Source organism: Ipomoea nil, unplaced genomic scaffold (assembly GCF_001879475.1).
Source record: "Ipomoea nil cultivar Tokyo-kokei standard unplaced genomic scaffold, Asagao_1.1 scaffold0179, whole genome shotgun sequence".
Lineage (NCBI taxonomy): Eukaryota > Viridiplantae > Streptophyta > Magnoliopsida > Solanales > Convolvulaceae > Ipomoea > Ipomoea nil.
Genome location: NW_017616607.1, coordinates 281,005 through 307,437, shown reverse-complemented (window position 1 = coordinate 307,437; position 26,433 = coordinate 281,005). Strand labels below are relative to the sequence as shown.

The 26,433-nt window shown below is 38.4% G+C and overlaps 2 protein-coding genes across 9 annotated transcripts; one reads left to right on the top strand and one right to left on the bottom strand.

The window, feature by feature from the left end:
* Nucleotides 1-1,062: 1,062 nt before the first annotated feature.
* On the bottom strand, nt 1,063-1,575 carry LOC109179108. The gene has a single exon (XM_019328677.1). It carries the CDS (start codon nt 1,573-1,575, stop codon nt 1,063-1,065), a length of 513 nt encoding a protein of 170 aa, XP_019184222.1.
* A 6,650-nt stretch (nt 1,576-8,225) lies between these two features.
* Nucleotides 8,226-13,079, top strand: LOC109178722. 8 transcript variants are annotated; one of them, XM_019328269.1, is made up of 8 exons: nt 8,226-8,501; nt 8,651-8,728; nt 9,190-9,241; nt 9,542-10,871; nt 11,033-11,284; nt 11,820-11,900; nt 12,198-12,668; nt 12,771-13,079. In XM_019328269.1, exons 4-8 carry the CDS (start codon nt 9,585-9,587, stop codon nt 12,825-12,827), a joined length of 2,148 nt encoding a protein of 715 aa, XP_019183814.1. In that variant the 5' UTR covers nt 8,226-8,501; nt 8,651-8,728; nt 9,190-9,241; nt 9,542-9,584; the 3' UTR covers nt 12,828-13,079. The 8 variants fall into 8 exon arrangements, with proteins under 8 accessions (XP_019183814.1, XP_019183837.1, XP_019183845.1 ...); XM_019328292.1 differs by having other exon boundaries at nt 8,226-8,728; nt 9,542-9,939; nt 9,970-10,871; XM_019328300.1 differs by having other exon boundaries at nt 8,226-8,728; nt 9,542-10,110; nt 10,144-10,871.
* The last annotated feature ends 13,354 nt before the right edge of the window (nt 13,080-26,433 follow it).

Genomic DNA, 26,433 nt, shown 5'->3' with positions numbered 1-26,433 from the left:
TTTAAGATTAACTTTGTGCTTTTAATTCATCAATTGTTGAATACTTCTAGCAAAAGTTACTTGTATTAGTTAATTAATGTTGAGGCAACTGGGTTTCTTTATGCATGTATGTACACTATTGTCGAACTATGCAGGTTTCTTTGTGATTGTAAGATGCCTTACTATGAGTTTTGTTTATGTGTTTTCAGTGTGAGAAAGGAATATCGCATTGGTTGCTTGAAAATAACATAAGATGGATGATCTTAAGGTGATCTACTGGTTAGTATCATTTTAACTATTAGGTAGTGTCATTAACTCATTGTTCCTTACAATTATGCATCCTTTTTACTTTTTATTTGAAGGAATGACTAGTCCTTTATAAGGAAGGAAAATGAGTGTTTTCTCCAATCATATTTATTACCCACTAATCAAATATGGAGCACTTGAAAGGGTCATAAACCATCCACAGGTGTACTGTCCAATTTATAGGTTGCATTAATGAAGAAGGCAAATGGAGGTAGTTCATTGTCTTTAAACATCTCTTCAGTTTTTCCAATTAAGTCTTCACATCCATTTCAATGTGGTTGCTTGAATACATCAGTTGAGAATTTCCAGGTATATGTTTACGACATGTTATATATCTTGACCTTAATCATGGATTTAGTTGAAGTCTTTTTTTTGAAGCATGACTTTGAGCTTAATATGTGTATTTTGTGGATTGTGTTGTAATTTAATTTATGTTGTATATTGCATTATAGTGTGAATATTATTGTAGGATTGGACGATTTAATTTGATTATGTTGAATAATATCGGATTGTGTTGTAATTTAGATTATGTTGTGGATTGCGTTATAGTGTGAATATTATTGTAGGATTTGACGATTTAATTTGATTATGTTGAATAATATTGCTGAAAATTACAGTTGAGAAAAAATTATTATTATTTTTTTAAAATAAGGACAATAGGCTTCTGGCCTATTGTCTTTTTTTTAAAGAAAAATGCTACTATAGGCGTCTGTTTTTAGAAAAGAACAGACGCCTATGAACGACAGACGCCAAAAGTAAAAACTATTAGCGTCTGGTTCATAGGCGTCTGTCGTACAACAGATGCCTATTGCTTTGTACAACCGACGCTAATGCACTGTTTTGTACTAGTATGCGTCTTTCCCAGTATTGGATTCTTCTTTCGAAATTCTTTGTAAAGACTTTGCCCCAGCTCCATATCGCAGCCGTGCACCACCCTATACGATCAACTAATTCCAGACCATTCGACGAGTTCCAGCTTGCTATAACAACCTCCCGGCAACTCGCTTCTTTCAGCCATAGATTTTCGAATTTAAAGCGCTGCGGGCACTGACTAGCTTGTTTCCGATGGACATGCAACAACATCGGAAGGTGGTCGCTTCTGGAAGAGACAATCGAATGAGCCCTGGCTCCCCCAAACTTCACACGCCAATCATCAGAAACCAAGACCCTATCGAGTTTTGCTTGGATCCATCCTGGTTTTCCCCGCGATTTTTCCCAGGTGTATTTATGGCCATCGAAGGAAAAGTCAGAGAGGTCGCTCTGCTCAACTGCATCGCAAAACCCATCCATCAGCCACCTTGGTTGAGGATTTCCACCTTTTTTTCTCAGAGGATTGGAGTATATCGTAGAAATCGCCGAGAACCGCCCAAGGAAGGGATGAACGGCCGGCTAGAGATTTAAGTAGATTCCACCCCAAATGTCTTTCACTCCTATCAGGAACACCGTAGAAACCTGTAAGTCTCCACTCTTCACAAGGTTCATCCTCGGTAATGAGCATATCTATGTGTCTATTAGAGTAAGATTTAATTGTAACCATTGGGGTTTTTTTTTTCCAAAAACAGACTAGCCCACCACTTTGTCCTCTATTATCAACCGCAAACATGCCTTCAAAGCCCAACCTTATTTTAATGGGCTCTAATCTGCTAGCAGCAACCATAGTTTCAATAATAAACACAACATCGGACTTCCTAGTGTAGATGAGATCCACAAGAATTTGAACTGACGTGGGGCTGCCCAACCCAGGACAGTTCCAAGCCAAGATGATCATTGATCTAGGCGGGTCTGGAAACCAGAACGCGCCAACAAGCCGTTTTTTGGGTCATTAACACTTGATAAATCCTACACGCACATGGGCTCAGCTAACCCACAAACATGCTCCTCTACGTTGGACTCCTCCGCCGGCCCAAATGGCCCATCTCCACATTTTCTCCTCTTCTGTTCTCTAATAAGAAAGCCCAAAGCAGAGATTTGATTTTGAGTCTCGAGGTCTGCCTCCATATCTTGGTCATTAATGTTTCTGATACTACAATTAATGTCTGCACTTCTGTAGTTCTGCACTTCTGCAGTCTGGACATTGTCCGTTGGACAATTGTTTGTACCAATTTCCTTTTGTCTCAAAGGATCCTCGTACCTTGGATCCCTGTGCTGCCTCCGACCCTTGTTTCCGGTCATCCTCCTAACTTTTTCCGGCCACCTGTTCCTTCTTATAGATGGGAGCTGATCAAGGAGCCACTTGTTTGCACTGCCTTTCCCTCTGCGACTTACTGCTCTCAAATCTAGTCCATGGGCCCTAGGAAGCTCATAGCTTTGGGTTTCAAACTGTGTTGGACAATATAACTGTACATGACCGGTCCTTCCACACACGAAGCAGAACGTTGGTAAACGTTCATACTTACATCCTAAAAATTATATTAAATATAACATTTATAATTAAAAATGTATTTTGAAACAAAAAATTAATTGGAATTAATTTATCATTCAAATGATGTGTTCATTAAGGTAGAATATGAAAACTAAAAATGTGAGCACCTTAAGCATTTAAATGGCGCATATTAAGAAATCAGAGCAGCCTCCCAAGCATTCTGTAGCTCGACCGCTAGCTGGCTGTTCCTTCTCTGCTCGGCCTCGAAAGCAGAAGCGGCCTGGATGAGCTTCAGGTTGAGGTCGTCCACCTGGGTGGCGTGGTTGTCCCGGGCGGTGTGCAGGTCCTTCAACTCGGTCATCATGACCTTTTGGCGGCGGCAGAGGGCGAGCTGGCACACCATAGCCTGCGAACAAAGTAAGACGTCAGAAAAACGGATATGTGGTTAAGTGCAAAAAGTAGGCAGTCGGGAAAAGGAAAATGAGAAGCAACCTGGTAGGTGCGGAAGGCAACCCCATCCAGCAACAAGTCGGGATCCCCCCCTTCAACGGACTCGAGGTCTTTGGGGAAAACGACTTTGTCGAACCATTCGCCGACTGGATAACGACCCTTATGAATGCCCTCCGTCTCGTTGGCCTCTGGGCCAACCAGTATCCACTTGGCAGTCGGGGCCTTAACATGGGTCTCACCGGGCCGTTTAACGCCAGCCCGGTGGGGGAGAAGAAGCTACAGATTGACTTGTGGGTGTAGTCGTCCCTCTCCGCTTGGTATCTGCGGCGAACCGGGTTGCGGCGCCAGGATTACCTCCGATGACCAGAGGACCCGAGCTACGTATAGCTTGTGGGGGGGGGGGGGGGCGAGTGGAGTTGGCTGAAGTAGTCGCGCCCTTGCCCTTGTCGGCGGAGGTCAGACGGGCCCGACAGGAAACACGGAGGAAAGAGTGACGATCGGCCATGGATGTGGTGGGAAGATCTTCCGGGGGCGCTTCAGCAAGAACTGGCGCAGCCGCTGGCACTTCCTCTTCGCTCTCCTCGCCCTCCTCTGATTCCTCGGACAAATTCTCAGTGTCATTATTCCCTGCAACGAAAGAGAAATCCTAAGTCCAAAAACCCGGGTAGGCAGACAATCAGCCATGTGGAAAAATGCGAACCTTTCTGGGGGGCTCCGTCCCGCAGTAGACCAGCCTTCATCATGGCCGCTAGTCGCAACCAGCGCCGAGCCAAAATAAGCTCACCCCCGGTGATCCGTTTGACCAGATCGACCAGGTCGTCGGGGCAAGCCGGCCTCCCGTCAAGGCGATAATAAGACGACTGTCAGGAAATCAAAGGCTGGGAGGTGGTCGGCCAGGCGGACGAAGAGGAACTTCTCCTTCCAACCTTTGTGGGAGGAGACCAGCTTGTTTAGAAATTTGTGGTCATCCCCAGAATGTATTTGCATGTGTCCCGGGGCGATCACGTCGATCGCAGTCAGGCGGAAGAGTTGGTGGAACAGAAGAAGGGTGGCCTCCACCCTAAGACGATGTCAATAAGTGAGGAAAGCCGTGAGGAGGCAGTAAGAGTTGGGCACCAGCTGACTAGGCACAATGCCATAGTATTGGAGCAAAAGAGAGAGGAAGGGAGAAACGGGCACCAGGAAACCGCACTGGATCGACTGTAATGGATCCCCACGTACCCGCCTTTGGGGGGATTGGTCACTAGTCAGTCGCCTGGTCGGCGGGCCACCGCCGGGCGTGCAGAAAGTCAACCTCATGCAAGGACGAGCGGCGGCCCACTCGCCAATCCAGATTTTCAAAGTAGCCCGACTCTTGGTCAATGGGAAGATCAGCAGGAGCTATTGACGACGGACCTCGGGCTGTCGCCGGCGTAGAAGTGGTGGCCGGAGGATCGGAGGTCTGACCCAAACGGTCATCGGCAGTGGAAGAAGATGGGGGTTGAGAGGAAAACATGGCAAGAAGCGAAAAAGGGGAAAAGAAAAAAAAGAGGGCTGACCTGGAAAACGACAGCTGGAGAAGATGAACGAAACTGACTCGGAGGGAAAAAGACGCCGGCCGCTGGACGAAAGATCGGATGTTGGAAAGAGAAAGCACTGGAGAGTTGGAGATGGAGGAATGAAGTGCGGAGGAAGAAAGAATGAAGAGAAGTACAATAGATATGGACGACTGGCCAGATCGCGCCACTTGTCCCTTATTGAACGGTGAGGGAAAAGACGTAACATTAGACAAGACGATTACGGGAAAACGCGCCTCGAGCTTGTAACCGGCGAATTTCGAGGAGTTTTCATAATTATGTAACAACAACCGTACCGCTTCACAGAACCAGTCGGGAAAAAGCGGGATCAGTTGATGGGAGAACGGATTCCCGACCGAGCACCCGGACGACTTGCGAGAAAAGGATAACAAGGTAGTCGTGCATCTCCGGTACACCCTTAGTTGTTTCTTCTACTTTTTTGAGTCATCGCTCGGCTAGACCCGAAAAAGTGAGGGACTGGTGATAGATACCCCAAATCGGGCATCCTGTCTAAGGCGTGCGGCGAAGCAGTTAGGCTCGAGTGCGGCATAACACTTGGCAATTCAAGGGAAAAGGCTGCACCCGTTGTTCCCGCTCATCACGCGAAGCACCTGGGAGACCAGACCAGCAGAGGAGCGCGTACCTAGACGGAAGTTAGCTGGCTTAGATAAAGCGACTAGGCCTTACAGTCGGCGTGTCCCCGACTGGGTTCTCTCTGAGGATTCAGATGGGCGACCAGGCTTAGTGGTCAGTGTGTCCTTGCCTGGGTGCCACAGCCTCCTTAGCCGGGCTACTTCGTCAGGCAGTCAGTGCGTCCCCGACCGAGTGCTCACCTGGAGGCGGTTAATGGCGGATTCCACAGAGATTCCTTTCCTTATTTAAACAAGTAGCTTCCTTTATTAATTTATGTAATTACTGTGCTAATTACAGCGGATCCCCTAGTTGATTCCGCTCTATCTTTGCCCTACTTTCCTTGTAGAAAGCTTATTTCTTTGTATAAATACCCCCACGAGATCACTGTGAGAGGACGGATTTTTGATCTAATAAAATCCCATTATGCTGTCAAATTATCTTTAGCTATTTCTATTCTCTTGTTTACACCAAAAGACCCTAGTATTTTACGGTAGTGTTGACCCGCCGAACGGCTACCAAAGGCCGTAAAACCAACACATAGAAACACTCAATGATTATATGGTAAATCATGTTCTATACAACAATGCATGGATCATGGTCCAATACGATAACATTTAAGGTAATTAAAAGTGATTGTTACTACATTACTAATGTTATTTAATTTATATATTGTAGGTTTATTATTTATATTATGTTGGTAGTGGTGAATAAGTCAATACACAAAAATATATATAATATATATTTATACACGAAAATATGGAATTTAATTTGGCCACCATTGAGGAGGACAGTGGTCTTTGATTTGGGAGCTCTCTGGAAATCCATTTCTTTTGTTAAGAATTATTTGTCTGAGACTTTGAGCTGGAGTTTTACTTTAAAATAGCTTAGAGCAAATACCAATTTTGGTTTCATGAGTATTAGTAAAATGACAGTTTTGGTCTACATGTTTAATTCTTACCAATTTTCATCCACAACTATTATTTTAGTACCAATTTTCATCCACAACTATTGTTTTAGTACCAATTTTCATCCACAACTATTATTTTAGTGCCAAAATTCATCATTCCGGTCACCCCTTCGTTTAAGACATGCCGAAATATGAAATTATTAAGGGTAGTTTCGTGCTTTTCAAATTAGGATCCCTATTTGAGCATGAATAAAGGGATTTAAGCCCTAAGATCTATCCCAATTCGCAGTTTTCTTCCTCAAATTAAGGTAAGATGAGGAGGAGAACTCCGAAGTAGGATCGATCTTATGGCTTAAATTCATTTATTTATGCTCAAATTGGAATCTTAACTTAAAAGAGACGAAAATGCCCTTAAAATTTTTAGATTTCGGGATGTCTTAAATAGATGGGCGACCGACGTGATGAACTTTGGTACTAAAATAATAGTCGTGGATTAAAATTGGTACTAAAACAATAGTCGTGGATGAAAATTGGTAGAAATTAAACATGTGGACCAAAATTGTCATTTTGTTAATACTCGTGAGACCAAAATTGGTATTTGCTCAAATAACCTAATTCAAAGTAAAACTTGTATTTTTTTTATTTGTTTTTAGTTTTATGATTTCACTGACCTTTGGTTTTTTCTTCAAATAACCTAATTCAAAGTAAAACTTGTATTTTTTTTTTATTTGTTTTTCGTTTTATGATTTCACTGACCTTTGGTTTTTTCTTCCAATTTGTAACTTACACCATCATGCCATTGCCATATTATACTACGGAGAAGCTTGGAATGCACGCAGAATACATGGTAAGTAGTGGGAGCAATGAATGGGGACTGACACGTAGGTTGCATGTACCCCCGCAGGCGGACTGACACGTACCTACCATCACCCTTTTTTGGTGGCTGGCAATTGGCAAATGGCAATGTTCAGAAATCAGAAATTCCTTTTTCTTCTTTTACTAGGACTAGGAGGGAATTTCACTGCCAATATTTTACGAAATTGAATTTCGACTTTCCAGATTTCATTTATTTTATTTGCAAAATTGTTTAAAGATAATAAATGTCGGCAAATAAACCACTTGCTGCCAATTCACATGCGGGGAAATTTGTTTCGTGGCCCATAGCTAAATTATGTGTACTGGAGTTTAAAATTTCTTGGATGCCTCCTTCAAAATCAAATGCTTAAACTTGTTTTATACATCAGCTTTTGCTTTGTTTTATGTACTACTCAAGTCTCCAACACTCCAAATATACAAAATTAAAAGAGTTTACTAGTAATATAAAAGTTATATAGTAATGTTGTAATTATATTGGGTTTGTTATTGATTACTCGTACAACATTACTTTTACTAATTTTATTTCTAAATTAAAGCACAAGAAAAATTTAGGACATAAGGAGCAGTAAAAATATCTCCCATTTTCTTCTCTTAAAAGATTGAATCCCCAATTTTAAGGGTTCCACCCTCCGATCCAACAGAATATTGTGGAAAAATGTAAATCACCGTGACTTAATGGTTCAGCAAACAAGTCAAATGCCGATGCGCACAAAGGAATCTGCCCACTTAATATCTCATTTTATGTATATGCTTGGGTGCAATTTGAAAATAAGTAAAAGAAAATATATAAAAAAGAAAGAATTAATTTGACTAAAGAATTGTAAGTAAGACACATGAAATGGGACAAATGGAGTAATACTACCTCCGTCCCATTTTGTTTGTCTAGTTCGGTTAACGAGGCTTGACTGAAGCTATTTTTACTTCAATTTTTCATAATATTAAATTTATTTTTAGTATATAAAATTTATATATTTAGAAACTACATTAAAAGTACTATTAAACATAAAAAAATCAAATTTAAAAATAATTAAAAATTACTAAAGAAAATAAGCAATGAAGGAAGAGTTGAATTGACCAATGAATAGTAAACAGGACAGGTAAAATGGGACAGAGGAGTAATAATCACTGTCTCCTTGAGATTTGTTCAGAAAACAAAAAACTTAACGAAAACGCAGACATAAAAATAGAGAGCGAGAGACCCAAAGAGCACGAGAAGGCGTCAGGACTCAGGAGAAGCGCAAACCCAACCCAACAACCACCTTCATCCTCCATCTCCCATCAAGCTCAGAATTAAAAGAAAAAAAAATACTTTTAAAGCTTGATTCAACCTTAAATTTCTGTTTTTTTTTCTTCCGTACGTTGATTGATGATCCGAAGCTTGATTGAATGTAGTGGCAGATAGGGCGGATCTCTGGCGCCTTTCTATCACATTGTAATCGCTCCGTCTCTGTGTTCCCTTGCTTCGCTTTGATCGCTGTTCAGACTTGGTTTTACTTCATACTCACTGCGATGAACCCAAATTTATCATATATCAATCATTTTCAATTAATTCTATGATATTATTCTCAAGTTTTTTGTTAGAAATGAACGCCATAAGTTTTTTCTTTGTTATGGTACATACGCATTGATCACTAGCCGAATCGCCTGGGCTTTGATCAGGTGAGCTTAGTGAACACAGCCGAGCCAACTTTTTTTTGTGTTTTGTTTTGTTTTTTTTTTTTTTTTTTTTTTTTTTCGTTTCGAACTCTGCATTTGGATGTTTGATTTTTGAAGGTTGGTTAATCATTCTCTTTTTTTTTTTTTTTTTTTTTTTTTTTTTAATTACTTTAATGGATTATCCAATTTTCCGAATTATTTCATATTGGAGGTCTCATATTATTATTATTATTTTTTTTTTTTTTAAATTTACTTGATCAAAGGTAGTGCAAATTAACCACATGTTTCTTTTCTGCTACTGATCAATACTCCAGTAGATTTATGATTATCTTTGATTTGTTGCTCTAAATTGTTCGAGACTAATAATGATTTGCTAGAAAGATGCTAAATCGATTAATGCTGTGATTATTTTATTTACCACTCCAAATTTTTAATAAGTTTTTTTGTTCTGGATTGAATTTCAGGCCAATGTGTTAGCTCTAGCAAGAGCTATGAACTTTTGCTTGCCAGGAGGAGGTCAGAATATCTGTTCTGGACACTATATCTCTTTATTTTGGGTTTCCTGGTGGGTTTATTTTCTTGTAGTTGAAGCTGAGATGATGATATCTTAGATTATGATCACATGCTTGAGTTTCTTAATACGTTTTATTTAGCTTTCAATTCTGCATGTGGATGTTATTATCAGGTTTGAATGTAGCATACTTAGTAATGTTGTTTCAATGTGTTTGTACTTTGTACCTTGAAGTATGGCATTTAGACATCAGATTCCTCTGTGTAGCATAAGATGGTTAAATGTTAGGTGTTTTATGTGGACAGAAAAACAGGACAATCAGGAAGAATTAATCCTTTGGTGACATAGATGGGTCTGCTACGTGTCTTGTCTAATGAAAGTTCCAATGAGGTGCAAAGCTCTGTAGTTACATCTGCATCCACCTCGTCCCAATTTTCTGGCACAAACCATTTGGATGGAGGGCACTTAGTAGGTGTATCTGTGCATGGAGAATCAATAAATGGCAGCTTTGCAGATTTCAAGTGGAAAACCACTGTGGAGGTAGCAAAGTTTACAGACAATCTGACTAACAATGAGAGCAAGGGGCAAATGCAGAGCTGCACCATGCCAGAGAATTATGTTTCTAATGATAAAGTTTTACTCTCAACTCCTGAAACTGGGTGGAGGATTAACACCCCGTTGTCTAGAATTGTTGGCTTTGAATGTGGTGAAAAAACACCTTCTTCAGCTCAATTAGATGGAACTTCATTTAATTGTGGTCATTCAAATATTTGTGAAACAGAACATCACGGATCCACATCCACTGTAAAGAAGCATCTATTATCACCTTTGACCAGTATGCTTTATAGTGAGCATATTAGTGGTGATTCTTTAGGTATAGGCAATAGTAATAGTGGTGATTCTTTAGGTATAGGCAATAGTAATCTTCAAGCGTATTCTCTTGGCACAGTTGATAGTTATGATAAACTTAAGATCCAAGATAGTAAGAAGGCAAATATCAGATCCAAGAATCAGATTATGACACCAATCTGGTCTGTATCCAATTCCTCCAGTGTTTTGAAGCAGGATGACATTTATAGTAGAACGGAGCCAAGGTTTTTAAGTGATGGCCCTTTGCTAGATGATAAGGAACTACCCCTCTATAACTGTGTGCCTTTGCATGATACTCTGCAAGTTCCAGACAAAGGAAGTTTGGAATCTGGGGTAGAACTGATGTCTACAACAAAGGTGGCCTCACCCACTATTTCTTTATCTCCCCTCGGTCCAAAACTTTTTGACAAGATAAAAACTGCAGGCAGAGGCAGAAAGATGGAGGCAAATACTAAAATCTTTAAAGGTTTAGAATATTCTGTTGACAATACTTCCTTAGGTGTTATCTTTCCCTCAGGTGATGAGGATTTTAGGAAAGCAAGTGAATCATATAAAGAGGCTGATATTTTCTACAATCAAATTCGACCTTCATTTCCTGAAAAAAGTAACCCTGCAACAAATTGGCTTTTTTCTCAGCGTCTGGGAACTGCAACACAATGCATAATGGCCAGAAGTGTGAGGGGTGGTCCTGTTAGAAGGTCATTGATTGGTTCATTTGAAGAATCCTTGTTGTCTGGCCGGCTGTCATCTGGAAGATTCACTAAGGTATTTCAATGTCCTATTTTCCATGCTTTTCTTGTTTCTGGCCTACCATGCATGCTATTCCTTTAATTTCTTAAGTTTTATCACAAGATGTGAGGCCAGGGGATGGCATGAGAAAGCTATTTGAGGATGTTTTTGAGACATTTGCTAATTCCCTTTTGCAGAAAATAGATGGATTTCTAGCTGTATTTAGCATAACTGGAGGGAATTTCTCTCCGAAATCTAGGAAATTACCATTTTCTGTTACCAGCATTGATGTGGAGAGCTGCCTACTGTATTATGCATCTATTGATCTTGCTGGACAATCATCATCAGATAAGTGCAGAGGAAACAATTTGAAGAGAGGAATTGGAGATGATGATTCGAGAAATGAAAAGAGCTGCTTGCGTATCCCAATGAAAGGACGTATACAATTGGTAAGTAGTTTTCATTTCTTTGGAACAATTTTGGCCCATTTGGTTCAGGTTTTTGAGTGCTATAGCAAAGCACACAGATATTCAAGAAGGTAGGCACATGCAATTGTTAACATTTTTGCATTTCTTTTCAAAAATAAATGTTTGAATTTTGACTGGCTTAGGACTGCCAATCTCACAGAGTATTGTGCACCTCATCAACACAATTTCCTGATTTCCTTTTGTGGGAATGATTCTTATATCTTCAAATTTCTCTTAAATGCTTTATTTAACTGTGCTTAATATTTTTCAAAATATTTGTGATTGCATGATCAGGCAGATGGTTTTAACACATACATTCAAAACCTGCCTGGGTGAGGGCTGTTTTAACAGAATTTTTGGAATTATGTCAAACTGTTTAATGGGTAGGCTCCAAGTCACATCCTACATGTTTGTAATGGAGTATAATTTACATATGAAAGTGTCTTTGTTTTTGGAACAAAGTAGTGGCAAATATGTGGTAAGTGCATTTTTGGCTTGATTAGACTAATTTTTGCAGGTTTTAAGCAACCCGGAGAAGACACCAGTCCACACTTTCTTCTGTAATTATGATTTATGCGACATGCCAATTGGTACAAAGGTGAAGAGCTTCCTGGCAGAATTATTTTTATATTCTTTACTTCTGTTCTTTTTTCTTTTTTGGAAGTAAATATTTCTACGTCTTTATTTTTTCTCTCATTGTATGTCTATCAGCCTATGAGCTTATAGAGTTACTAGGCTTCAAAAGATCAAATGGAATCAATGGAGCAACTATTAGGCAACCTCTCTCTATTACACAACCGAGGAAATTTAGTAAAAGAAAAAAATATTTAGGGAATATGGCTGGTTCAATGGGAGGTTAGAGTGATTTTCTAACAATGTGATGGAATATGTTTAGACGTTCTTGCGCCAGAAGATCTTGCTTGCTTCCTGTGGAAAAAATTGTACAAGTGCAAGAGGAGAAGAAAAAGATGATGATATGAAGTGCGCCAGCACCATGAACCATGAGAAAGGTCGGAATGATTTAGCGGGCAATGGAAGGGAAGGTTCCGGGAATAACTTGTTCCAGAGGTTTAGCCATAGATCAGGTGAAGCAGAAGTGAGGAATGGAAGTGTGAGAAAATCTGATATTTGTTATTCCAAGGCTAATGGAAACACAGGGAGTACAGGTGTAATTCGATATGCTCTTCATGTACGGTTTGTGTGTCCTCAAAAGAAAGGTTTGAGATCAGCCCAAAGATGTAAATCGGGTCCTCAATCTTTAGGTGAAAGACGTAAAATAGAGAATAAAGAAGAGCGGATATTTTATTTGCACAACGATTTAAGGGTAGTATTCCCGCAACGCCAATCAGATGCTGACGAGGGAGAGGTATGTTGACATGTTATTTGTGAATGAATGCTGAAGTTAAGTATGCAATGTGTTTGGAGTCCAATCCATGTGAGGAGTTGATAATGATGGTTGTAATTGCAGCTGAAGGTTGAATACCATTTTCCAGAAAATCCAAAGTACTTCGCAATTGGGAGCTAGCTAGAGTGTCTCTCAGTCTTAACATCTTCTTACTTGTACAGCACCAAGAGTATGAAAAGTACTGTATTTATTTAGTGTATGGGCAATGGCCAATTGGCCATCCACAGTTTCCCTTAACCCCTTATTAATTCAACATCAGTGGCTGCTGTTCTGTGCCCCATTGCTATTCCTTGTGGTTTGTTTGTTTGTTTAATTTCACAATGGCTTTTTAAGTTTTATCCCATAAAGTTTATCGTGGGCGTGTTGTGTAAACAAGTTAAACTCCACTACAGCACTACTATACATTTTGCTCCACTACAAATCTGAAGTATCTTATGGTCTGATGGTATCATTGTTACCATTGCAAATGAATAGTCACAAGTTCAAGTCTCATTCTAATTATTATTAAGTAGTTCAGTTAGTAATGTGAGATAGAGATATACTTTATATTTATGGAAAAATTGTAATATTTTAAACATGTGTGTACCTAAGAGCTAAATTAGCTTTATAACTTACTTATGGTGTGTATTTATTTTACTAAGGGGAGATATACTCTATATTCATGAAAAAAACAAAAACAAAAACTAGAGAAATGAATACAAAGAAAACATTAAATTTTATTAATTGAATTGAATTCAACTCAATTCCATATTAAGTTGGACATGAAATTCGTAAAACGCAACACACAGTGACGTTGAAACTGAAGTTGTAATACAGACAATTTGTAACGCAATTCAGGCAAACAACCCTAATCTGCGAGGCACTTCTCAATTTAAGAATTTGCATAAATCCACTAAAAGCTCAATATTTAAAGTACATTGTTTGGAACCTGAAATTACACAATAGAATGATCTTTTCTACCAAACTATTGAAACCTAAACATATGTACTAATTAGTTACTTTCTAGGGGAATTTAGTAACTCTTCTCAATGATTCTCGGACCTCACAAGATTAATGTTGAATGCGTGAGTTCTGCAATAAAGGACAACTCCTATTTATAGTAGCTACTCCTAACAGATTTGTGAATAACAAAGCTATTCCTAATCAAACTAGAACTAGAAAATCGTCAACAATAAATTTCCTTAGAACTAGTATTCTTCAAAAACTATTCATCTTAGGACTGGTATTTCTTTATAGAACTGGAATTCTTTTTGCACATAACTTTGACAAAATACTTTGAGTGAACACTCTCCCCCTTTGTTAAATTTTTGGCAAAAAACCTTGATCTCATAGTGGCTTGATTTCTGATTCTTCTCCCCCTTAATTGATACCCTGTATCTCTTTCATCCGATGAGTGCTGTCTTGAATCTTTATTTGTGACTTCATCACTGTTTATGAGCTAAATGAGCTACCAGCCATATAACATGGAATATCATTTATTCAAGTTACATAAACAAAGAGCACACTGACTTCTTTTCTTGTTTTCTTGACCGCTACAAAAAAAAAAAAAAAAAAAAAAAAAAAAAAAAAAAAAAAAAAAAGACTTAACAGAAAAAAGTCAGCTATTCAGGGTTCACAAAGAGAGCACACAAGATTCTCTTCAAAAAACAATCTCTGAGTTTCTTTTCCACAAGCTTCTTTTCAAACAAAAATTTCTTTGAGTTTCTTTTCTCTCTGAGTTTCTTTTCCATAAGCTTCTTTTCAAACAAAAATTCCTTTTAAGTTTCTTTTCTCCTTTTTTTTTTTTTTTGAGTTTCTTTTCTCTCTAGTCATTATTCCTTGATTGAGATCTCCTATTATATTTTCCAGAGGATGATTTTTATGATTTTTTTAAGACAGTAGAATGACTTTTATCCTTTTCTTCATCTGGTTCTGTTTCTGTTTTGTAATCCTGCATATCAGTAGTCAGAGGTGTTGGAACAGTTGTTTCAACAACTCTTGGACTTTCGTCATCATCAGTGGTTATTGCTAGAGATACATCATTAATGATCACATTCATGGATTCTATCATACTGTCTTCACTGAAAGCCCTACTGTTTGATGAATAACCTAGGAATGTTCTTTGATCCCCTTTGATGTCATGAAAATTTATGTGTCCCATACTTTGGTGCCATAATTGTGTTTGACGGATGGTTATCTGTAAATAAGATAGGTCACCATCCCATGTGTAACATTTGTTTGCGGACTTTTTTCCCATCATGACACACTCGTGATTCTGAGTAAACATATTGTAGTTGTCTCTAGAGAACTCTACTTTGAGTTCTGTTGGTCCCGATAGAGTGTAGTGAGAGTCTAGAGGGGGGGGGGGGGGGGGTGAATAGACTCTTTCGTGTTTTTACCCCAAAAATCACCTTTCGGTGTTTTGGCGCAGCGGATATGTCAGATTCGATTATTTGCTTTGCATGAGTTTACGTTTAAAAGAGAACTTTCGGTAATGATGATAAGGACAATATGATGCAGAAATGAAATGCGTAAGTAAAGAGATAAAGAGACAAGAGTTTTTATAGTGGTTCGGCTAACGTTGCCTACTCCACTCTTCTTCCACAACTTATGGAAGGATTGCACTATCACTCGTTAGTACAATTACACAAAGACTTCCTTGATCACTAAGCCGGATAGCCTTCGTAGGTTTTTCAACTCCTCGAGTTTACTCTGCCTCTATCAACTTCTTCTTCAGAGTTGAGGTTGGTAGAAAATGATTTCTGATTTCTCCAACTTGATGAAGTCTTGATTGTGTGAGATGATTTCTTCGTACAAATGGCAAGACTTCGTTAAGGTGTAAGATGATGATCAATGGACTTCTTCAAATATCTTAGCACCTTAACACTGGTTCACAAAAGCTTGAGAGAACTGAGAGCGTTTAAGAGCTTTTGCAAGTGAATAGATCGAGTGAAAGTTGAACCAGTACCTTCTTAGTTGATGAAGGTGGGTTTATATAGGTGATGAAAATTCATCCGTTGGAGGGAGATGAAATTTCGAACCTTTTATCCAGTGGATAAGGACCGGGGAGCTTCATGCATTAAATGCTCCATTAATGAGGTTGTACCATGTAGCCGTTGAAGGTATGGAGAGCATTAGGGTTTTTGTCCTTTAGCTCCAGGAGATGGTACATCTTCATTTAATGCTCCTTGGTAAACGTGTCCCACAAGTTGAGGTCCTTATATTCCTAGGATGTTGTCAAGTCAGACAAATAAAACATTCTTCTCGTTGTTGAAGAGAAAGAGTACGTGCTTGGTGAGAATCGTCTTTAATAAATCTGTCCTTTCGAGGTAGTTGACAACTCCTGATTAATTCTCGTTGCTGTTCATCACGCCTTGTGTCTTCTTTCGTCTTGGAGACCCTAACATCTAGACATAACTCATTTTCGTGTGTTTGTCTAACTTAACACGAATTACAGGAGAGTTATGGCAACTCTCGTCTAGGACGAAAGTAGCAATCGAAAAAGTTAATAGTTAGGGGTCTACTTTCTACATTACATTGGTATCATCAAAATCCTAATACAATGTTCCTAACAAGTTCATCTTCACAAAGCTAACTTATGCTGATTAGATTTGCTTTTAGGCTTTGTACTAAAAGGATTTTTGGCAACCTAGGCAGTCCATGGACATTCAAGGTACCACTTGCAACAATCTGTCTTGTTCCACCGTCTTCAAAAGTGACCTGCCCTTCATTTTTCGTACTGGATGTTCTCAAGATTTTCTGGATATTTCCAGTCATATTGTGACAATCCAAAATTTAATTTTTTAAATTCTATTTTACAATATTCCAAAAATAGCCATTTTTCATTCTTCAAAAATTTTATTTTGAAAACGGTGCTTGAATGAATTATTTTGAATTACGTTTTTAAATAAATTCGATAGCGATATTTATTCTACTTCAAAAATCCTAAATTTCTTGGGTACATTGTGTACCAAAATTTTGACCCAAAAATCAATCTGAGTGAAACCGGAAGAAATCTGAGAAACCTGAACCAAGTGTTTATCTAGAAAACAATTTTGGAAAAATCTATTTTTGACCCCAAACTATCTAAAAACACATTTCTAGACTTTGGTTCATGTTGCATGGTGGACCACAAGCTTCCAATGCCTTTGTCTGATATTTTGAAGGTTCAAGCCAAAAGACCACTTTGCCCCCCACCAATCATTGTTGATCTTCCTAGGGTTTTGACTTTTGAGCTACTATAAAATGAATAGTTAGCAGACATTTCATCCTGATTCCATCATTGTCTTCCCACCAAGAACTCTGCAAGGAAACCAAGAAGAAAACAGTAAGTTTCTTAGGCTTATCCTCATCCATTCATCCATTTCCATCTAGCTTCCCTTCCTTAGCTTTCTATCTCTGAGGTTCTTGTTCTTAAGGGTTGTTGTGTGGCTTGTTTGAGGTATTTAGGTGGTGAAGGGGGTAGTGGCTGACTTGGGAAGAAGGGGGAATCCCTACAAGAATAAGATGCAACAAAGGTATAATCCATGGACTCCCAACTATTTATTTGACTCTGTGAAGTCTAGTTTGAAGTGTAAATGCTTAGAAATGTTAGATTATTGTTGCTATGAAGCTAGTATTGAGTCATTGTTAATCTATGATTGTGTTGTTGAGGTTTTGGGAGTGTTGGTTTGCACTGAGATTGTTTCAGGTGAAGAAGGGAACCTTTGGTGCACACTGTCTGTGCACCAGATAGGTTCACTGAACTAGCCAACGGTCCTAGTCAAGGACCGCTGGCTAGTCCCGTGGAGAGCCGGCCCTTGGGCACTAATCTCAGATAGATCCGTTGCCTAAGACCGCCACTTGGCGGAGCCAAGTGGCGGGGCTCCTCAAGCCCCGCCAGACCAAAAAGCCTACTAGCCGGGCCCTCTGTGGCTTAGCTACATGTCGTTCAGACCGGGACTCGTGGGCCCTTGAGGCTCGGACACTCGGGTTCGTTACGACGCACTAGTAGAAGTTGATTTCGTTGAATTTGGAGTTGAAATGCTTGTTTTACAATAGAATTTGTGTTGAGAAATGTTATTGTTGTGTTCTGTACGTTGGTTTACAGAGAAGGAATTATATAAATTGTTGAGTTTAGCTATTTAAAGGAGAAGCATGATCTTCATTTGATAGTTTTTGATTGAAAAACATGTCTAAGTATTTATTGTGATTTATTGAGAAGCATGCCAAGAATGTGAGAATTTGAGATATCCAATGCTTGATTTCTTAGCTTACAGTAAGTGGAATTTGCAAGAGTATAAAGTATATTTTGAGTTTAAAGAGCATGATCATTACTTGCTAAGTATTTGCTAAGAAGTTTGCTAAGTCTTGAGTTATAAGCATGAAGTAGTACTTTGTATGCTTGTTTCACAATAAAAGAGAATTTGTGTAACACCCCCAATTTTTCACGATTTTCAAAAACATTTAAGGCTTAGTAAAGAGACAAAGTCTACTCATCAAGATTAACGTAACACGGAAGCAAAAGGTAAAATACGGGAGATGTCATGCCACACCTATACATCTATAGGTGCACAGGCTAAGTCTAACAAACGTACAAGTCATGTGCATAACAATCCATGGCTCACAGGCCAAAACTCTAACTAAACAGTCAAAGGGAGCTACACTAACAAATAGACAGCTAACGCGCTCTCCAAAAGCTACTCAAGACCTGTAAAGCAACATAAATAAAGGGGATGACACCCGGTCAGCGAACATTGCTGGTAACCCATCACTACGCGTTAAATAGCATATATAGATAGTATAAATCAAAACCATTTTAGAAACAGAATACAGTATATATCATTTCAAAAGTCATAAAGAGAAGTCAACTGCAAAGACTCTTTCACACTCTCAAAGGAAGAAGGGAAGTCAACATCCCATGACAACAACAAGACAAGAACAACAACAGTAAACAATGAAACTCGAGATGTATTCTACTGATCACAAAGTAGAATACATCAAGACATGCTCATTAGCAAAGATACACATACACGCATTGGCAACTACATGCCACAGTGACAACTACATGTCACAAGATTCACAGTTCCAACCTTATGCCCTGTTTCAACCTTATGGTTACCCCCGACCTTATTTCGGTTCCAACCATTACCTCCGAGTGCCACCCTGTACTTCTGAGTCCAACCTTATACCGCCAGGGACCGTCGTCCCCACTCCAAAAATCTCCAACAAAGTCTCCGACATATGAGTACACGAGGGTACCATTCATTTCATTCACACAATCTCCAACATATGAGCCTACGCTCAGATCACACCACCAATTTCAATCATGGCCACACGAGGACCACATTGGTACCTTGGAGATTAAGGCCCCATAAACCTTAATCGTGCAATCAAGGTACCACAAGTACACACATTTTCATCACTGGAATCAATCAATGGATCACAACAAAGATATGAAACCGTACTCAACAAGAAAGGATTACAATCCGACATCAACGATAGTCAACACAAGTTGCCAATCTCAATAGGAAAGAACAAACTGTACACACTAGCATTTCAACATTAAACTAGCATGCTTATCAAACGGGTAAACCAAAAGTAGTTCCATAGAACATACAAGACTCATCATAGTCCAACGACTCACAAAGTTGGACACTTAGCACGATTCAAGACACCAAATCCTACATGGATTCCTAACATACCGTTCTAGACATACGAAACATCAAGAAGACACTCAAATAGCCCAATAAAACAACATTAGGAGGTCAAAACATCAATTACCGAGTCAAAAGAATCACGGGGAACAAATCCCCGACCAACTTCAATATTGTACCCCGCGGGTGGGGCCACGGGTGGACCTCCACCCGTTGTTCCGCCCACGGGTACCACAACCCACAAGGCAGGTTCCCCGCGGGTGGGGCGGCGGGTGGAGCTCTGCCCGCCGTTCCGCCTGCGGGTACACCCCTGTACCACAAAATAATCCCTTCGTGGATTTTCAACAACAAGTCCAAATTCAAGTCCAAAATACCCAAAATCTCACACAATACAACAATATGACTTGAACCCAAGAAATATCCAAGCAATAGCATACAAAAACCCTAATAACAAGCTCTAAACATGCATTACCACAAGACAATGCATCAAATCTCACATTTCATCACAAGAATCACATGTAGAAGCCAAGAAATCATCATATAAGTAAGAAAATAGGTTTTGTAAAGCATGGGTTACCTTTGTAGCCTAACACTTCACTTTTCTCACCATTAAAAGCTTCTCCTAAAGCTCTTCTTCAACACCAACTTCATAAACACACCAAAAGACAACAAAGATTCTATTTTTAGAAAAAGACATCTTAAAAGATACTAAAAACACCAAGATATCAAGGATCTTACCCTCCCCTATGCTCAAGGTTAGGAAAGTATGAATCTTGGAAGCCAACTTGTAGAATCTAAGATGCCCAAAACTTGGCTTGGAGAAGAAGCTATCAAATTTCTAGAGAGAAGGTAGAGGTTTTGTGTTTAGAGTGTTAGTGGATGAAATGAAAGGATGATGCTAGGTTAGCTTGGAGCACAAACTTTAGGTAGAAAGACTTCTTTGCCCTTACTAAAGTTGGAAGAATAAGGAGACAAGGGAACACTCACTAGGCATAAGGTACAACTCATTGACTTGGATTGACTAGTCAAATTCTAGTCCTCCGACTATTGAATTTTCAGGATTTTAGAAATAAATTACCAATAAAACTAGGGTTAATTAGATAATTAATCCTTAACTAGAGTTTGGATTTACGGGGTGTCACAATTTGAGTTATTCTTTATAGTAAAAGAGAATGCTTAGCATTTCATGATTTAAAGTGCATCATTGGCTCTAAGTAAGCATAAGTATTCTTTCAAAAACCTATATCTATTTTGGAAAAATCATTATCTAATTGCATTGAGAAGTTGCATGATAATTGATTTCCACATTTTGAGAAAAGAGAAGTTGTTGAGAAACTATGTGCATGAGTTTACATAAATAAATTTGTCGCATGAGAAAGAAATGCATGAGCTATATCTATATGTATCCAGTGTGAGTAATCTGTGGTTTTGGAGGCCCGTTAGGACTATGTCCTTTTGGAAGAAAAGAAAAAGTAAAGAAAGAAACGGACATTGTGATCCGATGTGAAGTAACGAGGCGTATTTCCACGTTACTAGGTTGGATACTACCCACCGGGCTTGAAATCCCGGTCAGGGGGTGTGCACATTGACAAGTACGATACCTGATTCCACAAAGTTTGAGAAAAGAACCAAGAGAGTGGTTCTGTGGGCGAGATGAGTATTAGGTCGGCTAGATGCTGAGCCAGATAGGTCCGTTCACATTGTGGTGAAGTTCCTACCTCACCCACGAGTAAAGAAAGAAAGAAAGAAAGAAAGCGAGTCAAGAGACTCAAGTGAAAGAAGAGAAAAGCGAGTCATTGCGACTCTAAAGAAACCTCCACAGAAAAAGTATTCTTTTTACAAAAGAGATAGTGTATATGTATATCTATCTAGATACTTATACTTAAAGCATCATGATCATCTTGTTGCATGATTATATGAGTTGCACGTTTTGCATGAAAGTATGAGAAGAAGTATGACTTTATAGTGTTGTTTATCGATCAACTTGATAGCATGAGTTTGCTTGTTAAAGTTTAAGTATTTCTATATCTATCAGCTTGAGTTTGAGTAGAGTATTTCGCCATGAATTGTTATATCTGTGAAAGCATGAGATTGTTGATGAGTTAAATGTTTGAGAAAGCATGCTTATTTGATAATTAGGTTGCAAGTATGTAGAATTATTGTTGAGTATGTCTGAGATGTTGTTTAAAATGATTGAGATTACTTGATCTAAGTGTACATGACAAATGTTTTCCAAAAGTATATTCTATAGTACTTTACAAGGTTGAGAGGCGTTATACTTAGCATTCGTGCTAACGGGTTGTGTTCTATTTGCTTGTTTGTTAACCCCTTTCAGGTGGGCCCAGTTCTTGAGCGCGATCGAGTAAGACTAGCGTTAGCTTAGAGAGCTAGTTGTAGTCTAAACTCTTATCCAGTTATGTTTGTTTAAACTTTGGAAGTTAGACTTGTTAGATGTTTTTGATGGTGATGGACACCGGGTATTAATTCCCAAGTTTGGATGTAGTTTGTTTAAACTTGACTTTAGTTAAAAGTTTTTGCTAGCCTGTGCAATCATCGTGTGTGGTGATTGTGGCAGTGACACCTGTGGGCATTTAAGCTATTAATCGTATTTCGATCTTGTTTAGTATTCTTTTGGAAGTTAAGTATTTGTGATTTAAATTTAAGAAAAGTGGGGTGTTACACATATGCCTTGAACATTCGCTGCCAAAGTACCAAATGTTTTGCTTGTTGCTAGTTCTTGTGGTATATGCAACAGCTTGTGTTTGATCTTTTCTTACCCAGATTTTCTTATTCTGATTTCGAGCCTGTCCAGCCCAGCTTTTGTTGTTTTGTCTATATTGGAGATCATGTTGTATTTTAAAACAATATGCTTTGATGTGCCCGAGTCTGTGACAGTAGTAGCATCTGATTCTTCTTTGATGTTGGAAGTGATGTTGTGACACCTTTGGAACTTCAAGCACGTAACTTTCTCCAAAAGCTGGGTTTGACGATTTTGGTCTTTCGACTAAATCCTTGATTTCTTGAATCAACTTGGCTTCTCTTTCTTGGGATTTTGTCAATTTTTCTTGTGTTTCATTGAGAACAAGTTTTTCTCTCTCCTTTTCATTCTTCAAGAACTGATTTTCTTGCATGAGACCTAAATTTACTTGGATGAGTTTTTCCCATTTCGAATGCAGCTGATTGTATGATTCTAGTAGTTCATGTATATCCTCTTTGTTTCTATTGTCATTCTCATGACTTGCGGTGAATGCTACGAAATTAGTATTGGTGTCTTCTTCACTGTCTGTGTCATCGCTTAGGGTTGTTACATAGGTTCAGTTCTTTCTTTTTAAGTATGTTGAACACTCGGACTGAATGTGCCCAAACCCTTTGCACTCATAGCACTGAACTCCTTCAGGTTTTGGAGTCTCTCTTCCTTTTGAAGTAGATTGATTTTGTCCAGTTGGGAAGTTCCCTTGAATGATTGAAGCATTTTTGTTTCTAAATCTGTTGAATTTATTGAGAACTCTGTTGAAGTTCTTTGTTAAGAGATCAATTGATTGCTCTATGGTTTCGGTATCAATTTCTGGACTCTCTTTTTGTTTTGATTGGAATGCTATTCCTTTGTCGTTACCCTTCTTGTTTTGTAGCATCTCAAACTCATAGGTTTGAAGATTTCCCATTAAATCACTAAGTTTGCAAGTGTTTACATCTTTGTTTTCTTGAATAGCTGTAACTTTCATCATGAATCTTTTAGGTAGAGATCGAAGAACCTTTTTGACGAGCCTAGGTTCAGGAATAGGTTCGCCTAGGTTAAACGCATCTCCAGCAATCCCTAAAACTCTTGCACTAAACTGTGAGATATCCTCCTCTTCTTCCATTTTAAAATTCTCAAACTGTGTTTGTATCATTTGCAGCTTGGATTGCTTATCAGAAGTATTTGCTTCATGATGATCACATAGTATATTCCATGCAATCTTTTTTATACCAGTGGTGGCGATTAGTTTGAAAGTTTCTTCACTCACGGCTCCATAGATTGCATTCATGGCTTTTGAATTGTAATTGTATTCCCTTCGTTTTTTTTTCGTTCCATTCTGTTTTAGATTTTTGATTACCTTTATCATCAACTGGATTCTTCCATTCTTTCTCAATGGCTTCCCAGCCTCCTTCTCCTTGTGCTAATATGTATATTTTCATCCTAGCTTTTCAGTAGGAGAAATTTGTACCAACTAGAGCAGGGGGCCTGGTGTTTGACAGTCCTTCTCTGGGAAACTCCATTAGGATCCTGCTAATAACTTAAGCAGTTTGGCTCTGATACCAATTGAAATTTGTAAAACGCAGCACATAGTGATGTCGAAACTGAAGTTGTAACACAAACAATCTGTAACGCAGTTTGGGCAAACAACCATAATCTGCGAGGCACTTCTCAATTTGAGAATTTGCCTAAATCCACTAAAAGCTCAATATTTAAAGTACACTGTTTGGAACGTGAGATTATATAATAGAATGATCTTTTCTACCAAACTATTGAAACCTAAACACATGTACTACTTTCTAGGGGAATTTAGTAACTCTTCTCAATGACTCTCGGACCTCACAAGATTAATGTTGAATGCGTGAGTTCTGCAGTAAAGGACAACCCCTATTTATAGTAGTTACTCCTAACAGATTCGTGAATAACAAAGCTATTCCTAATCAAAGTAGAACTAGAAAATCGTCAACAATAAATTCCCTTAGAACTAGTATTCTCCAATAACTATTCATCTTAGAACTGGTATTCCTTTATAGAACTGGAATTCTTTTTGCTCATAACTTTGACAAAATACTTTGACTCAACAGGACAAAATAATAATTGAATTCTTAAAAGTTTGATGCCCGTTGGAAAATAGAATAAACATGATAATACAGAGAACAAAAGAAGTAGAGAGAGGAAATTATCAGGTCCTCTTTATTCAATCAATCCTTACATATATATAATACAATACTAAAGGAAAGAAATAAATAAGATGACCGTTACAAACTATCACCATTAATGTCAGTAATAAATTGTTGGAAATACAGTCAAAGTGGAAGCATGGTTTTAGGATTGTCAACTTGGACATATCTGTTAATTACGTAAATGCAAGGAGTGGATTTGTCTCCACTTCCCACTTTTGCGTTAATGTATGGATGGAGCGAGAGGCTGGCATTTGAAGTCCTTATATTGTTATACTATATAAGGAAACAAGCCTTTTTGTCCAAAAACACACTAAAAGATATATCTTCTTCTTCATTCCTCTCAGACTAATACATATTATATATATATATATATATATATATATATATATATATATATATATATATATATATATATATATATAATTTCGGGTCTGCCTACTAAAAGTCTGAGCAATAGTGAGGTTCGCCTACGTTATTGCTAGTACAAGCTATCCGTAGTAGGTCTGTGTAGCCTGTCGAAAGCGTGCCAGGGTTCTAACTGCATCGTTACAGGGCAAATAACGCTTTTATGGTAGTGTTATTATAACACGACACATATTTCCTTTCAACCATACTCCCATAGTGCCCGTGCTTCTTAAAATGCTTCCAGATCGCGCATTGACGTTGCGACTATTTTCCCAACAGTTAAAAGCGTTATTGTGCAACAGTCAACTTTAGCGTTATAGCACCTTATGTCTTACCCGATCTATCAACGATCACTGTGCTCGATGGAAAAAATTACAGTAGGTGGGCTTAAAGAATGCATATCTTCTTTGAACAATTAAAGTTGGTTTACGTGTTATATTCAGTTGCACATGAACCTACTCCAACAATGTTCTCCCCTTTTGGTGCTACAAAAGCAACCATGAACATGATTACACTCCGGGTGAAGAATCGAGAGAAAACCGTCCTAAAATAGATTACATTTCGGGTTAAGAACCGGGTGCAACTCTGATGCAGTTTAGAAATGACAATGCGGCAGCCAGAGGATACCTTCTGTCACAAATGAATGACGATTTGTTCGACATCTATGTCAAACAAGACTCGGCAAAAGTCATTTGGGAATCACTGTCAGAAAAGTACGGTGCCAATGAAACTGAAAATCAAAGTGTCAGAACCGTCTACAACAAAAGGAGTAGAAAAGTCAAGAAGTTCAAAGGAAGGTGTTTTGCGTGCGGAAAGCAAGGACACCAAGCACACCAGTGCTACCATCACAAGCGCAAAACCAACAAAAGTCAATCTGACAGAGCAAGATGAGTATTGAGTCTCTTTAAATAAGTAGTTATTTTTGAGTAACTATCTCTGCTCTAGTTCTAAGGGTTTGCATGAAGTATGATTGTCTTAAGACTGAATTCTAGTTGAGTTATCTAGATTTTGATTACTTAGTAGTACTTATTTCTTTAGTATGTTTAATACTAATGGCATTGATTGAAATGATTTGTGCATAGATATTGCTCAAATATTTTACTAAAATAAAATAATAGCATATATCAAAGGCTTCAATTTCAATTTAATACGAACATGGAAACGTCATCATTCTTGAACACTCTGTCTAGGAAGATGGTTTTTAAGTAAACTTCGGTTTCACCACTCGACCTGGGAGTGCTTAAGAAGTAGGGTGTTGAACATGCAGGCTAGTTAGAGCGCCACTTGATCTCCACCTGAAATGAGGTTGACTTTCATACGTTGTTAAACAATCAAAGCCTTGTAATAGAAATTGTTGAAGTACTGCAATAGTAATATTGATCTACATCCTATGAATGCTTTATATGAGTTTTAATCTCCTCAAGTGAAGGAAAAATTGTGTAAGTGGAAACTCTGAAGTCTCATTGTTGAGAGATATTTCCCAATAAATATGAGCTCGAACATATTCCTGGTGTATGAGATTAATTTCTTATAAGAATATGATGTGAAATTTGTGATTATGTTGTTCAACTTGATGTAGCATGTGGACAACATTATTTCTATGGCTTACTAACAATGATCATTTGTATATATATTATATAAATTCTTGGTTGAGTCATATTGAAATACCTATAATTCCTAGTTAAAGGGTAATTATGATGAGTTGAGATAACCAAGTTTGTTGAAATATATTCAACTATTGAGTATGTATCAGGTAAAGTGCAGAGCTACTATAATGCTCCACAGAGGAA